Source organism: Dysidea avara, chromosome 9 (assembly GCF_963678975.1).
Source record: "Dysidea avara chromosome 9, odDysAvar1.4, whole genome shotgun sequence".
Taxonomy (NCBI): domain Eukaryota; kingdom Metazoa; phylum Porifera; class Demospongiae; order Dictyoceratida; family Dysideidae; genus Dysidea; species Dysidea avara.
In genome coordinates, this window is record NC_089280.1 from 14809090 (window position 1) to 14821877 (window position 12788).

A 12788-nucleotide genomic window follows, 5' to 3' on the forward strand; every position below is an offset into this window, starting at 1 on the left:
TTAACTCTAACTTACTGCGTGCAGCAGGCAGTTCACAGGCTGTAAAGCAATACATAGTGTACATGCCTGAATTTCAGGGTGTAGGTATGTAACAATACACCATGGAGAAAGAAATATGACACTGCGCTGTATTGAAAGGCACATTATTGAGCATAAGGAACATTGAACAGTGAAGAAATATAGCCTGTATTGTTAATATAGTCACATAATATTGGTTCATGTTTTGCTGAAGGCATCCGTGTAATCATGATCAGTAAATCAAAAAAAGAAAATTTGCTAAATGAAACTCATTGAAATGGCAGTTTTTGGTTGTTCTGGGGGTATTATGTTGCCGGGAGGAAAAGTGGGGCTGGATTTTGGGTATGTGATATCAAGAGTCCTGGACTCTTGGTGATATTTATTGGCACAAAAGTGCAAACCTATACACATGTAGGTACTATATAAACACTACTGTATACTTTAAAACTGTATGTACATCTCTATATATTTAGAAGCGTTTTAATTGCCCTCAAGTTAACTTTCACACATTCACAATTGTTATACTGTACCCTGTAGATTGACCGCCTGGAGTTCAATGTTGCAGAAAGTGTTTTGCAATTAATTTACAGTCAAGCATTGGTTTGGTATGTTTTTGTATTTTCTGCAATAATAATTTGCAGGTATATATGACATAGGCTTGGGATCTTGTTTTGTCCACTGTTATATGCTATAAACACTTTTAAATATGTGGTCCTTTTCTACATCAGACTGATAGGAGTAATACTATTTAACAAACCACCAAAAGACATGTTTAAGGTATTGTATATGCATGATAACAAATTAAGGTTATTGTAATTTGTTTAATAGATTTCTTCAACAAACAATTTTTATTTGGGTATGTTATTGTTAATGCAATTTTTGACTTTTTTTCCTGTTGGTTATGCTGTTCTTGAAATCACTCCATCTACTACATGTGGACCATACAGGTAGCTGTTACATTATAGTTTACCCAGTGTTACAAGACAAGTTACTTAGGGGTCTAAGTAAAATGATGGATATTGTTACTTTTGAGTTGGCTAGTTGGCCAAAGGCACTGCAAAATGCAATTGGGTATTTGAGAACTACTGCAGTTGTGGTACCTCTAATAATTTTACTTTGGTAAGCACATGTATACACCTATTGTACTTACATACAGTTGTATATAAAGCATCATCATATATTATTATGGAGCACTAGCACATGTGCTGAAAGAAATCAACAAGGACTTGAAAGTTCAGTTGCTTCTGGTATGATGCTAAATTAGTTTAGTCAGTGATGATCTGATTATTTTAGGAACGTAGAGAAACAAGAGAAAGGATAGCTCAGAGTAAGAGCAACAATGTACAACCATTAGTTAAGTACATCCTTGTATTATGTGTACTAGCAATTTCTCACCATGACATACCTGCGTTGTCAGTGGACAATGAACATCATGCAAATAACCAACCAAGAGATTCAATTAGAAATGGAATATCTTCAGCTACATTCTCAGTGTGCTCATTGCAATCATTTCACACTTACGTGCAAGATAAGCCAAGTGTTATTATTCACAATAATGTCGATCGATCAATGTATCCTACCATGAGCAATTCTACTATGAATACATCCAGTGTTTCTGACTTCATATATGTCTCTACTTCTTCAAATATATTATCATGGTCTGAAAGCTACCAAAATAGTGCTCTACCTACTGGGACTGTTTGTCAGAACACACACTGACTCAAAGTGATTGTAACTACACAAATTAATGTTATTGTACATATTTACAGTACTGTATATAAATGTGCTTATTTTATCTACTCCTTGAACGATGTTTTCGATCATAACTGTGTGATTTGTAGTGTCTAATACTATCTCTGCCACTTCTGTACTGCTCAGAGAAAGTTCTTCTATTATTTGTACCATGAATTTCACCTTCCTGTTTCCCTCTCTGCAATGAATTTGTTCCTAAAACTCTGCACAATTTTTTTTAATGCTGTGTTTCATTAGTGTATACACACTCACATTGGTTTCCTAAAGGGTCGATCTTTACCACCAAATCGTAGTTGCCCAGATTCCTTCTTTCCACCAAAACCTCCACCTGAAATTTGTACACATACTGTTTGTAGTTTTGTGTACTCAGATGTACCTAGTCTTCTGGGCTTCCAGCCTGGCAAACTTCGTTCACATTCCATGTCCACAAATATCTGTGAATTGTCAATGTATGTCTTGTTGGCACCCTACATTTATATAATGTATGTATTAGTTTTAATTAGGCACTTAAAATATTGTTTAGTACAATACTTTAAAAATTATTAAGGGTGCTCGCTGATATTTGAAGCCGTTTAAGTGCCATCCCAGAAACCACATGCGGCTGTTGCATCATAATTAGCAGTGTTAAGCGCCTGTGTTTGTGCCACGAGGAAGAGCAGCATGTTTTTTAGTTTAAAATGGTCGCTGAAGTGTTAGCAAATGATTGTCTGATGGATCAAGAGTTACACTAGCGTGAATTAGTCTAAAAGTAAGTGTTATTATAAAGCGACAAGTGTGAACGCATGTTTCGCTTGTAGCTAACATGCATTCGTGCCTTGTTTTCTCAAGTGATAGGGTATGCTGGTAGTTTGTATTGTAATTGTAAGCTGCTTATGTAGGGGACTATGTTACCAGCTGGAATCACAAGGCGTTACAAGCTGCAGATGATGGCATGCCTAGCGCAACCTAATGAACTAATGAAGAGCGGCTTGCTGGAGACTCCAGGCGTAACAAGAAGCTGTTCCCGTGTGTGAAGAAGTGAAAACTGAGCTTCTTTGTGTTTTGAACAGCATTTATGACATGTTATTTTTGAAAAGTTGGTGATTGCGGTTAATAGGAATTTGTGTGGTTATTATATCAATAATGTTGGGCGCACGCAATCTTTGCACATGTTTACTAAAAAATAAAACTAGTTTTTGAGTGATAGCCGTAAAAGCTTCAAATTTTGCACGGAGATAGGCAGATAAATTCTCTACAGGACTATGAAAAGATTTTGTCCGTATCACTATGGCTTCGCGAGTAATGGCGATGGAAACGCGAGGGTTTGGTTAGTGAAACACACTTTCAGGGCTTACTTATTATCAATGTAAGCTATGGATTAATACTTTTCATAGATATGTGAGTTGTAACCTTTAGTATATTTAGCGCAATTTCCAGCGCTCTAGTGGTAAAAATGAAGGACTAGTTTCAATTTAAGCGCTCTGGAAAGAATTTCACGTAGCTATAGAACGGTAAAGGCTAGTGAAATTCTGTTTGGTTTGCGTTGAAGAGAAGGGGAACCACTACCAATATAAGTACCATATGGATTCATTTTACACGTTGTCTGGTTATAAGAGGCAGTACAAAATCATGCATTGTATGGCTTCAAATATCAGCGAGCACCCTTAATGTAAATAATTTTAAAAGTGTACACTAGAGTTCTAGCATGAAGATCCGAGGGTGTGGTCTCTAACTAACTTAGAAATTGTACTGTACAACGTAATAATTTAAAGGGGGGGAAATTTTGGCGAATTGTTGCAATTCGTCAAATTTTTCCTCATCAAAGCTCATGTGACTGGTTAATTATAAATTACAATGCTGAAGTCAGCACATTCGTCAAAACATAGATAATAGACATCCCATACTGGATTGGAAACTTCTAAGCGTCACCTAATCTATCCGCGCTTCGCACCCCTTATACTGTACACAGTACCCAGAGTGGATTTTTATAAGAACATGTTTTCTTTACTGGCGAGTAGTAGGTGCACCGCTATGGAATATAAGGTTTGGCCTATTCATAGTGGTTGTACTGATGTGTATTAGCAAGAGTTCATAATATAACCTCTCTTTTTATATTATGAACTCTTGGTATTAGCTAGAAGTTTGACAAGTGCGAAAGGTTGATACGAGAGGCGGGATTAGTGAACTTGGCTAAACTGGAGCGAATGTACCATGAAATCCATACCAGTACACATAGCACTAGTAAATAATAAGCATCAGCCTTAAACTAGACTTGGTTCAACCCGTCATTTTTACAAACATGTGCAAATACTTTTTATACGGAAAGTGCCTATACCAGTAGTAGGCTAATCGCCATCCAAGAAACAATCTACTAAACTGACCAGTTAAAACAACCGAGCTGTATCCAGACAGTAAAACAGAATCTTCAAGTGAGAAAGAGTGTTTCAAAACTTCAGGCGCGAAACGCAGATAGTCACGTACTTTTGTATGGACACTATATGTGTGCTTCCAATCCACGTAGGGGTGTCTATTATCTATGGTCAAAAATTTCCTTGTAAATATTTGACAATAATGAATTTGTCATATTTTTCCCCCGTCAAATTATTATGCTGTACGGTATGTTTTATATGGACATATACAGGTGGAGTCATTGTGGGATTGGGTTATATGTTCTGAAATAATCGTGGCGCTTTCGTCGAAGTGCTGAAAAAATCAAAGCTCACACCAGTTCCCCTGAATTGGATCTGGCACAGGGAAACGGCAGTAATCGATAATAATGTCAACCTGGGTTAGCGGTAGCCAGTCACAGTAGTGTAAAGAACATACGTGTTGAAGAAGCAGCTTGTGTAGATTTATACGATGGGAATGACCTTTAGTAGTGCCACAGTAGTACACAGAACAGGCACAATATCAATACAGACCACATGCACCCACTTCACACGTAGTGCAGAATAACATTTCTACAAGGAAGCTTACCAATTTAGGTCTAGTAAAGTCCATCCATACTTTAGTACAAGACAAATACAGCCTTACAACACTCTAGAAACAAATGGGCACTAAACAGAATTTTCCTTGATATTTCCCTGGACTTCTCCGTTCATTATAACAAACATGTGTACAACGTTAGATTTTACCTCCCATAATCAAATTCTTTTAGGCATGCCTATAAAATGAATAGAGTGATTAACTACCTGTTGGCCTGGGTGACTGGTCGCCCACTGCAAGCTATCAGCCTGAATATGCTTTGAGGGAGCATTGCAGAGATTTGTGATGCTCGAGGTCTTTCTGCTAGCAGGTTTCTAAACAATTTTAAGAACCTGCTAGCAGGTCTCTTAGTGGATTTTCAAGACCTCATTATCCTCCAAAGATCAAAGCATATTATGCATACCATTTTCTAAATGAAGTTGGGAATATCCAATTCAAGAGGGGGAATAAAGGGGACTGGGTTAATTCCGCAGTAGAAGTCAACAAGTAGCTGGAGGTTAATAGCCTTGTTTTTTTTTTTAAAAAAAAGTGTGAGTACTTTGGCGGTAAAAAAGTGTGTAAAACCCCCCTGTTGAGAAAATTGGCAGAAAAAACTTTGGCGATTGAAATAATATTCGCCAAAGTTTTACCACCAAAGTTTTTACTGTACGGTACGTAAGGATACAAGGTGTCAGCTCATCAGTTAAGTAGTGTAGTAAGTGAATAGGTAGCTAGCGTTGTTGTAGCAGTACTTTTGTAGCTACTGATATAACGACACCATGCTAGCTAAGGCTCGAGCTAAGGAGTGCTTCGCTATCTCCTGCGATGCCGAGAGCGACTGTATTTACTTTTTTCAGTGAACTCCAGTAGCAGAGGTTATCACATATATCAAAGTATTTGGTCAAATCCATCGCAAGACGATGAACTAGCTGACGTGCAAACGGGAAGCTGGTTAGAAATGCTATCCCAAGGACTTACAACTGTGGGACACATTCCTAGGAAGATCTCCAAAGTCAGCTCGATCTTTATTGCATGGTGGTACGAGCTGGCCTTCATCTCAAGTTCTGGCTCAATGTGCTCGTGTGATCTAAAATAATTGGCGAAAAAAACTTTGGCGAATTGAACGCTATTCGCCAAATTTGCCTAAGTTTTTTACCGCCAAAGTTTTTTTACTATACGGTATGTGCCATCTAAACACAGATAAACGTCCATAGTCTATATGGAATGCCTCAATACAGCTTTGAATAGTCTTGGAGTTATAGCACTAGACAGTTGGAACAGGAATAAACTTGATTTGTACAGCAACAATTATACAGCAAATAAATAACAGGCACTTATTTAATTGATCATAACTCACGACAGAAACAAGCTATGACGATGGCACTTTGGTTCAGTCTGTTCACCGTGAACTGGCATCAATCGAAGTATAGTGTTTTACTTGTACACTCCTAGCGAATGGAATCGAGGCAGCGGAGAAGAAAAAAGCAGTGCTATTGTCATTAATTGGTCCTGGGACATACAAACTTCTTAGAAAGTTTATTGTCTCCAGATAAGCCAAGTGACAAGGCATATGGCGATATACAGTAGTTGCAGCATCGGGAGCCCACCTCCTTCGGAGATAGTTCAGCAATATAGTTGGGGCACAGACCAGCCACATGTAGTTTTAAAGATGCAAAATGCCTAGCGTGATCCCATACTGTTTCATACTGTATAAGAAAAAATAAACTAGAGTAGGGATCAACTAGAATATAGTGCACCAATATAAAGTAGCGAAACAAGCTTGAGTTAGTATATTATGAAGCAAATTACTATAACGCAAAAAGAAGTGAATATCCCTACTGTGCATTATGAAACTCCACAGCACAGTGTGAATATTCAATTCTTTTTGTGCTACAGTAATTTGCTGCCATGATATACTAACTCAAGCTTGTTTCAGTACTTTTTATTGGTGCACTATATTCTAGTTAATCCCTACTCTATGGTACCGCTCAAATGTAACGTCATCTCATGAGAGTGTGAGTAATTAAAAAACTTGCTAATTAAAGGGCGTTGTACTCGTTTCACTCGTGCCTGTTTTGTTTGGGATGAATAATTGCAAGCATAACAGTGGCCACGTCCTTTTATTAGCGAGTTTTTTAATCACTCAACAGTCAGTTGAACTCAACACACAAGAAACAAACAATTAACAGTGTTCATAGAATGAAATACCTTAGTACAAACAGCTTACACAGCAAAGCAGTGCGTTAAGAAACACAAGCAAGCAATTATACCGTGCCAACTAATCAGCATGTGCCTGTTCTACTTTGCTAAAAACGAGTTCTTATCCTACACAAGAAACAGATGTACCGGCCAGCACAGGAAGTCGAGCAGCACGTACTAAATAAATTATTAGCAGGAAGCCACTAATGCGCTAACGCAAATAAATGAACACCTTGTGTTGTCAGCGAAAAGAACTGGGGCCAAAGGAAAGTCCATCATGCGTGTATTGTTCATACTGCTACATTGGTGAAAAGGTACATCTACAGACAAAGCGATGTCGAACAGTGAAGAAATCAAGCCCATAGCTATACCCATTGTCGAGTTATGCTTGGCTGAAGGCATCAGTTAGTTAGAATAAAATTGAAAATTTTTATAAAATTTCATAGAAACTTTTTGGAAGAGTTTGGGGGTTGATACGAAGGCATTTTTGGGCTTGGCTGTGCCTAACCAATACTGCCAAGTTGTCATAAAGGAAAATTGAGGCTGGTTTAGGGTGATATTTCTGGCTGGAAAAGCCCAATTCTGCATTATCCCTACTTATACAGTACTACTGTACTGTATGATGCATCAGTGTTATTGTACATGTCATTGCTATGGTTTTAACTGATCATGGCCACCTTTGTGAAACGCATTACTAAGTACCTAGATTGTATGGTTGTCCATGGCATAAATTACAGTAGAATAGACACTACACTTTTATAGCTTCCCTATAGAAAATGTATGGTGAATAAATTAGATTAGCCATAAACGTTGTCAGGCATTTAATTTTAGTGGGTCTAGTAGTGCTACAAGTGAGCCTAATTTCAAGATCGTGTGTAATTGCATCCATGAGTTATTAAATGCTTTTGATGATCCAGTTCAACATGTACATACTATAAAAGTCAACAAATATTAAAACTACTAAACAGATATTACATTACTTCTTATCAAGATGGCACAATAGTGGTGTTATAGCAAGCAATTTTTAAAACATGTTATAAATTTCTATAGTACAACAGTGTATGTGTGTGGTATGCGATACAATAACAGTATATGTAGTCACCTGTTCTGCATCCTCAGCATCTGATCTATGTTTGAACTCAATAAAAGCATAACCTTTTGATCTGCGTGTTACTAATCCATTAATGAAGTTTCACCTGTTATATTGTACGTCCTTACCTATATCACGCACTATCCGACAATGCACTATCTTTCCATACTTGGAAAAGGCTTCACATAATGTATCTACAATATAATATTGCAATTTAGCAAGCTTGTATATATGGCAATATGCAAATAGCCTAGCTACATCATACTCCTTGCATAAACTTTACCTTCATTTGTAATGTGGTTCAGTTTTGCTATGAAAATTGTTGCCTCAGGTCGACCAGTGACTTGCTTGTTAGGTTTATCTATTGTGCATATCACATTAGTACCATTACAATACAAATTCTTACACTTCGCTGAGATGGCTCGAACTATTCCGCCATCATGCGGCACCGTATCAGTTCCGTCAATGCTTCCAGCCATTAAAGGGTCGTATCGACCTACATCAGAACACAATCTCGCCCACCTGTAACCCGTGTAGCTTTGCTGCATCTTTAGGTGTGTATTAATTGGGAGCACCTCGCATTACATTCCTAGAACTGCGCATTTATTAGAACTGCTGTAAATTTATGTGGGCAGGTTAACTCCTAGTACATGCGCAGAAGCACATGCTTGATGCGAAAGTATAGGTTTTTGTCTTTGAATGGATAGAGAAGAGCTAAGGAAGCGAGTACGGGCCTTGCTGATATCCTCAAAGCAAGGATGCACCCCGCGGAGCTTACTCAAGGATTACAAGGGCGTATTTGGAGAAGATTTGCCGCTAAGAGATTTTGGATACAGAAATGTGTTGGAAATGGCATATGACATGCCAGATGTTGTCCGAATTTTACAACAAGGTGCACTTTTCCGCGGGGTAGCAGACGAGAGTACGCAGCATATTGCAAAGATGGTAGCTCGGCAGAAAAATACTGGGTACCATCAACTGAAGAGTGAACAGCCTGTAAGAAGGACCACAACTCCTTCAATTCCTTTTCACATCCAAGGCTGTCTTAGGCAGCTAATGTACTCCTACCCAAATGGACTACCAATTGAGCAATTTGAAGAAGCCTATGCTCGTAGATTTGGTTACTATCTTTCATTGCGAAGGCTGAAATGCAATAGTTTACAAGAGTTGATAAATTACTTACCAGATGTACTGCAGATTGAGAGAGATGCTAATGGTAGGACAATGGTTGTTGGAGGAGAGTCAAGTAAGCTAGTTTTCTATTTAATAGTATATGTGTCTGCATCTGTGTGATTTGATGAATTCAATCAACACCTTTTGATTAAGTCTATATGGCCCATTTGTCACTGTCTTTGTTGGAACTGAATGTGCACCACCTGCACCTACAAATATATTGTAGTGTCATGATTTAATATGTCAGCTTATTATAGACTGACTAGAATGATTATACCAACACAGTGCTGTGTTTTGTAAGCCTGTAGTTAAGATAATTCAAAAATGAGCATTGCCACCAGCCACAAGGTGAGTTTGAAATTGCACGTCTAACTGAAGTTGTACTGGATATGCAAGTACAGCTGTACATGATTGATGGAACTACTGTCCATGTTGGAGATACCTAGTACACCCTGTACATAAAGTTTTTCTTGGGGGCTTTTTTTTATGTCTTGGTACAGAAAAACTATGACAAATGTAGCAACAGTTTCTTCACCTGTGACCTATTTGGAAGGAACCTCCAACTCAGCTGCACTTACAGTACAGTATAATGTCCTGTACTAGCTGCCACCACAAGTAGTTGTAGAATGCCACATCCCAGTTTTTGTGGGATGCCACATGTACAAAGTTTTAGTTTGAAGTTTAGTCTTGTTTTTCTTACACATACAGTAAAAGTTGTCAACTGTGGGTAGGTAAAAACAGTGGACCTGCGGAAATCCAACTCTTCTTGGAATTTTATACAATTCACAGTATTCTATACTTGTACTAGGTACCTCTGCAAGTAGTCTTGCATGGCCAATCCACTTTTCCCCCCTCGCGGTGTCTCGCATGATGTTTCACCTCGTGTTTCACCAATTAGAAATTATAAGCGCCTTTGAAAAAGTGTCTGAAGCTGACTGCATTAATTATAGGTCACTCGCTATTTCCCCAGAATATTTGTTTGCACAATGTTTCTAAACTTTAGTAGTTAGGTGACATAATAGACTAGCATACTCATTGTACAGCAGGCAAGCAATTACTAGCTAAGCAAGTTCCAGCAGCTCTTCATACGTCATGGTGGATTTGCACAATGTTCCTAAACTAATCTAGTAGCTAGGCGGCATAATAGACTAGTATGCTTATTGTACAGCAGGCAGTGGCCTATAAATGCAGTCACTTTTTCAGAGGCGCTTATAATTTCTAATTGGTATAAGCATTGCGTGAGACGCTGTGACAGAAGAAAAAGTGGACTGGCCATGCAAAACTACTTGCAGAGGTACCTAGTACAAGTATAGAATGTTGTGTGAAGTGTATAAAATTCCAAGAAGAGTTGGATTTTCACTGGTTCTGGGTCCTTGGTCCCCGGGTCCACTGTTTTTACCTAACCAGTCACTGTTTGTTTTCTGTAAATTGGGAATCATTGAGGTTTGGGTTTTTCTGGCCAAAAACATTATCAAAAAATACAGCTTTCACAATACCATCCTGTCACCTTGGCATTATTATTAGGTAGTACAACTCCAAATGCTTAATAGATTGTTATGATTTTTAAAAAAAATACATTTTCTGCTGACTAACTGCCTGTCTGATGCCTTTAGGCAAGCATAACTCGATAATGGCTAAGGCTACAGGCTTGATCTTTTCATTGTTCAACATTGCTTCATCCCGAGACATGCCTTTTGGCATACCGCAGTACGTACAATGCATGCATCATGGACTTATCTTTGTGTTCCATTTCTTTTTTACTGACAGCCCTAGATGTCAATTGCTGTAGCGCGATGCATGGAACCCCTATGCTTGTTAATGGGAATCGTCTCTATTTTCCATGGTGGCTGGATTGATTGCAGAGGCACTTCTATTACTGTTCTTCATGTGTAATGGGCTGAAAATACATGTACATGTAGGTGAAAGTGAGGTGTAATAGTCACTTCACTTTCAAGTCAATAATTGATAGTTGGGGCATGCGAATCGTCCATATTTTTTGCGGTGACTTGATTGATTGTAGAGGTGCTTCTCCTACTGTTCTTCATTTGTAGCACTATGGAACAGGCTGAACATAGTTGAAAGTAAAGTGTAATGGCTATACTGCACTTTCAAAGCCAGTAATTGTTAATTGGGGTGTCCCTTGTTTCCCTATGATCCCTAGTCAAATTTATATTTTCCCTTTTACTTATAATAATCATACAGTTGTAGGTATCTTTGTGAATGTGTGAGGTAAGAGTGAGTAATGAGACAAAGAACACTGGCAAAAATAAGAAGGTTGTGGTGTACTGCAGTTGCTTTGCTATTGGTTGCTTATTAATATCCGTTAGCAGCTAGAAGGAACAGGGCAGGTTAAACTCCAGCTGCTCATTGCTTTGTGAAAATGCCACTCTCAAAATGGTTATTAGTACTTTTGCCCAAATTGTGCAAAGTTTTGCTTTCTTGCATGGGAGCCATTGATTTTTGCCTCAAATATTAAGTCTTATTAGCATAAACGGATACCCTCTATAGAAGCAGTTTGGTCACAGTTAATTGAGGGGGTAGGTAATTGTTTCATATTGTACACATACTGTATACAGAAAGCAACAAACTGCAAATGTGTGCAGTTTGTAACCCTACCTAATGCTTTCATATGAAAACAAATCACGTATGCAAATCACCTGCTGAATGACAATAAATGCTGTATGAGAGCAAACTCACACATGTACAGTATGTAATATGATAGCTCATGAAAAGCAAAGAAAATCTGTTATATGACAAGAATCGTAATTGCAAACTGCATGCAAGTTCCACTCAATTTTTTTCATAAGTAGATCTGGAAAAACTAATGCTTTTCATAGCAATGTATGCATTACTCTTAAACTCATTGAAGTTTGCAATTACATGTACATCAGGTACTCTAGGGTTGCATGACTTTTCAGTGCAACTGTAATTATTACACAGTGAACATAGGGCTGCTATTGCAAATTAAGTGTTTCATAGTACACAGTGTTATCTTGATGTCTTCATACTGTGCTGTAGGTAGGCAGCCATCCTTCAATTCAGTAGAGACTGATGGTAGATCAAGGGCCCCTTATCATGTTAGCCAAAAGCCGCCAAGATTCCAAGGAAAGCTGCTAAATGGACAGTCCCAGATGATCAGTAGTCAATTAAGCAGTTATGATGATGATTCCTCTCCAACCACCGAAACTCCGTCACCAGTAACAGAAGTTCAGTCTATTACCAATCATCAGTCTAATGGACCACAGCAAAATTCAGTTAGTAACATACGTTTGCCAGTAACAAATGTTCCTGTAAAAGTCAAAGAAAACATTTTGAAGGTATAATTTAGATCTGTCTGTTGTAAATATAATTTTGTTTTTTCGAAACCTTTTAGCTATTGCACTCGAAACATTTGGGTATTTGGCTAACATCATTGCAAGCAGAATACAAGGTATGCAGTGGCATGGTTACAGTATGTCGAGAAATAATGGTATAGTAAAGATCGACAGCCATTTTGATTAAGGCCCACTTGTCAGTTTTACAGGTGACCAGTGGTAATTAGACAGGCTTTGAAGCCAGACTAAGGGATGGGCTCCAACCAGTCTAACTGTTGTAGGACATGGGATTGTAAACA

The 12788-nt window shown here is 38.2% G+C and overlaps 3 protein-coding genes across 5 annotated transcripts in view; 2 read left to right on the plus strand and 1 right to left on the minus strand.

The window, feature by feature from the left end:
- Window positions 1–1817, plus strand: part of LOC136266009 (transmembrane channel-like protein 3) — a 14688-nt gene extending 12871 nt beyond the window's left edge. The window contains exons 15-21 of one of the 2 annotated variants that reach the window (XM_066060960.1): window positions 556–623; window positions 675–795; window positions 847–965; window positions 1015–1137; window positions 1187–1265; window positions 1312–1345; window positions 1403–1817. In XM_066060960.1, coding sequence (XP_065917032.1) covers window positions 556–623; window positions 675–795; window positions 847–965; window positions 1015–1137; window positions 1187–1265; window positions 1312–1345; window positions 1403–1737 — 879 coding nt within the window. In that variant the 3' untranslated portion in view covers window positions 1738–1817. Of the gene's footprint in view, window positions 1–555; window positions 624–674; window positions 796–846; window positions 966–1014; window positions 1138–1186; window positions 1266–1311; window positions 1346–1402 lie in introns of those variants that run through there. The other variant, XR_010705861.1, reaches the window with a different exon arrangement.
- Window positions 1718–8621, minus strand: LOC136266013 (U11/U12 small nuclear ribonucleoprotein 35 kDa protein-like). Of its 2 annotated transcripts, none has more exons than XM_066060967.1 (7): window positions 8409–8621; window positions 8286–8363; window positions 8131–8196; window positions 8015–8085; window positions 2147–2204; window positions 2023–2098; window positions 1718–1973 (listed from the first exon to the last, which is right to left on the minus strand). In XM_066060967.1, the coding sequence occupies exons 1-7, from the start codon at window positions 8548–8550 to the stop codon at window positions 1811–1813; spliced, it is 654 nt and encodes a 217-aa protein (XP_065917039.1). In that variant the 5' UTR covers window positions 8551–8621; the 3' UTR covers window positions 1718–1810. The 2 variants fall into 2 exon arrangements, with proteins under 2 accessions (XP_065917039.1, XP_065917038.1); XM_066060966.1 differs by having other exon boundaries at window positions 2147–2237; window positions 8409–8620.
- Window positions 8588–12788, plus strand: part of LOC136266008 (tudor domain-containing protein 5-like) — a 17544-nt gene continuing 13343 nt past the window's right edge. Inside the window, exons 1-3 of the mRNA XM_066060959.1 lie at window positions 8588–9248; window positions 12194–12492; window positions 12549–12605. Coding sequence (XP_065917031.1) covers window positions 8702–9248; window positions 12194–12492; window positions 12549–12605 — 903 coding nt within the window. The 5' untranslated portion in view covers window positions 8588–8701. The remainder of the gene's footprint in view (window positions 9249–12193; window positions 12493–12548; window positions 12606–12788) is intronic.

Bases quoted from the DNA above. Each gene is read 5' to 3' on its own strand.
- LOC136266013 (XM_066060966.1), bottom strand. From the start codon at position 8,550: ATGCAGCAAAGCTACACGGGTTACAGGTGGGCGAGATTGTGTTCTGAT. The intron at 2,099-2,146 runs GTACATCTGAGT...TACAAATTTCAG, and splicing joins CTGGAAGCCCAGAAGACTAG to GTGGAGGTTTTGGTGGAAAG. The intron at 1,974-2,022 runs GTGAGTGTGTAT...AAAATTGTGCAG, and splicing joins CGACCCTTTAGGAAACCAAT to AGTTTTAGGAACAAATTCAT.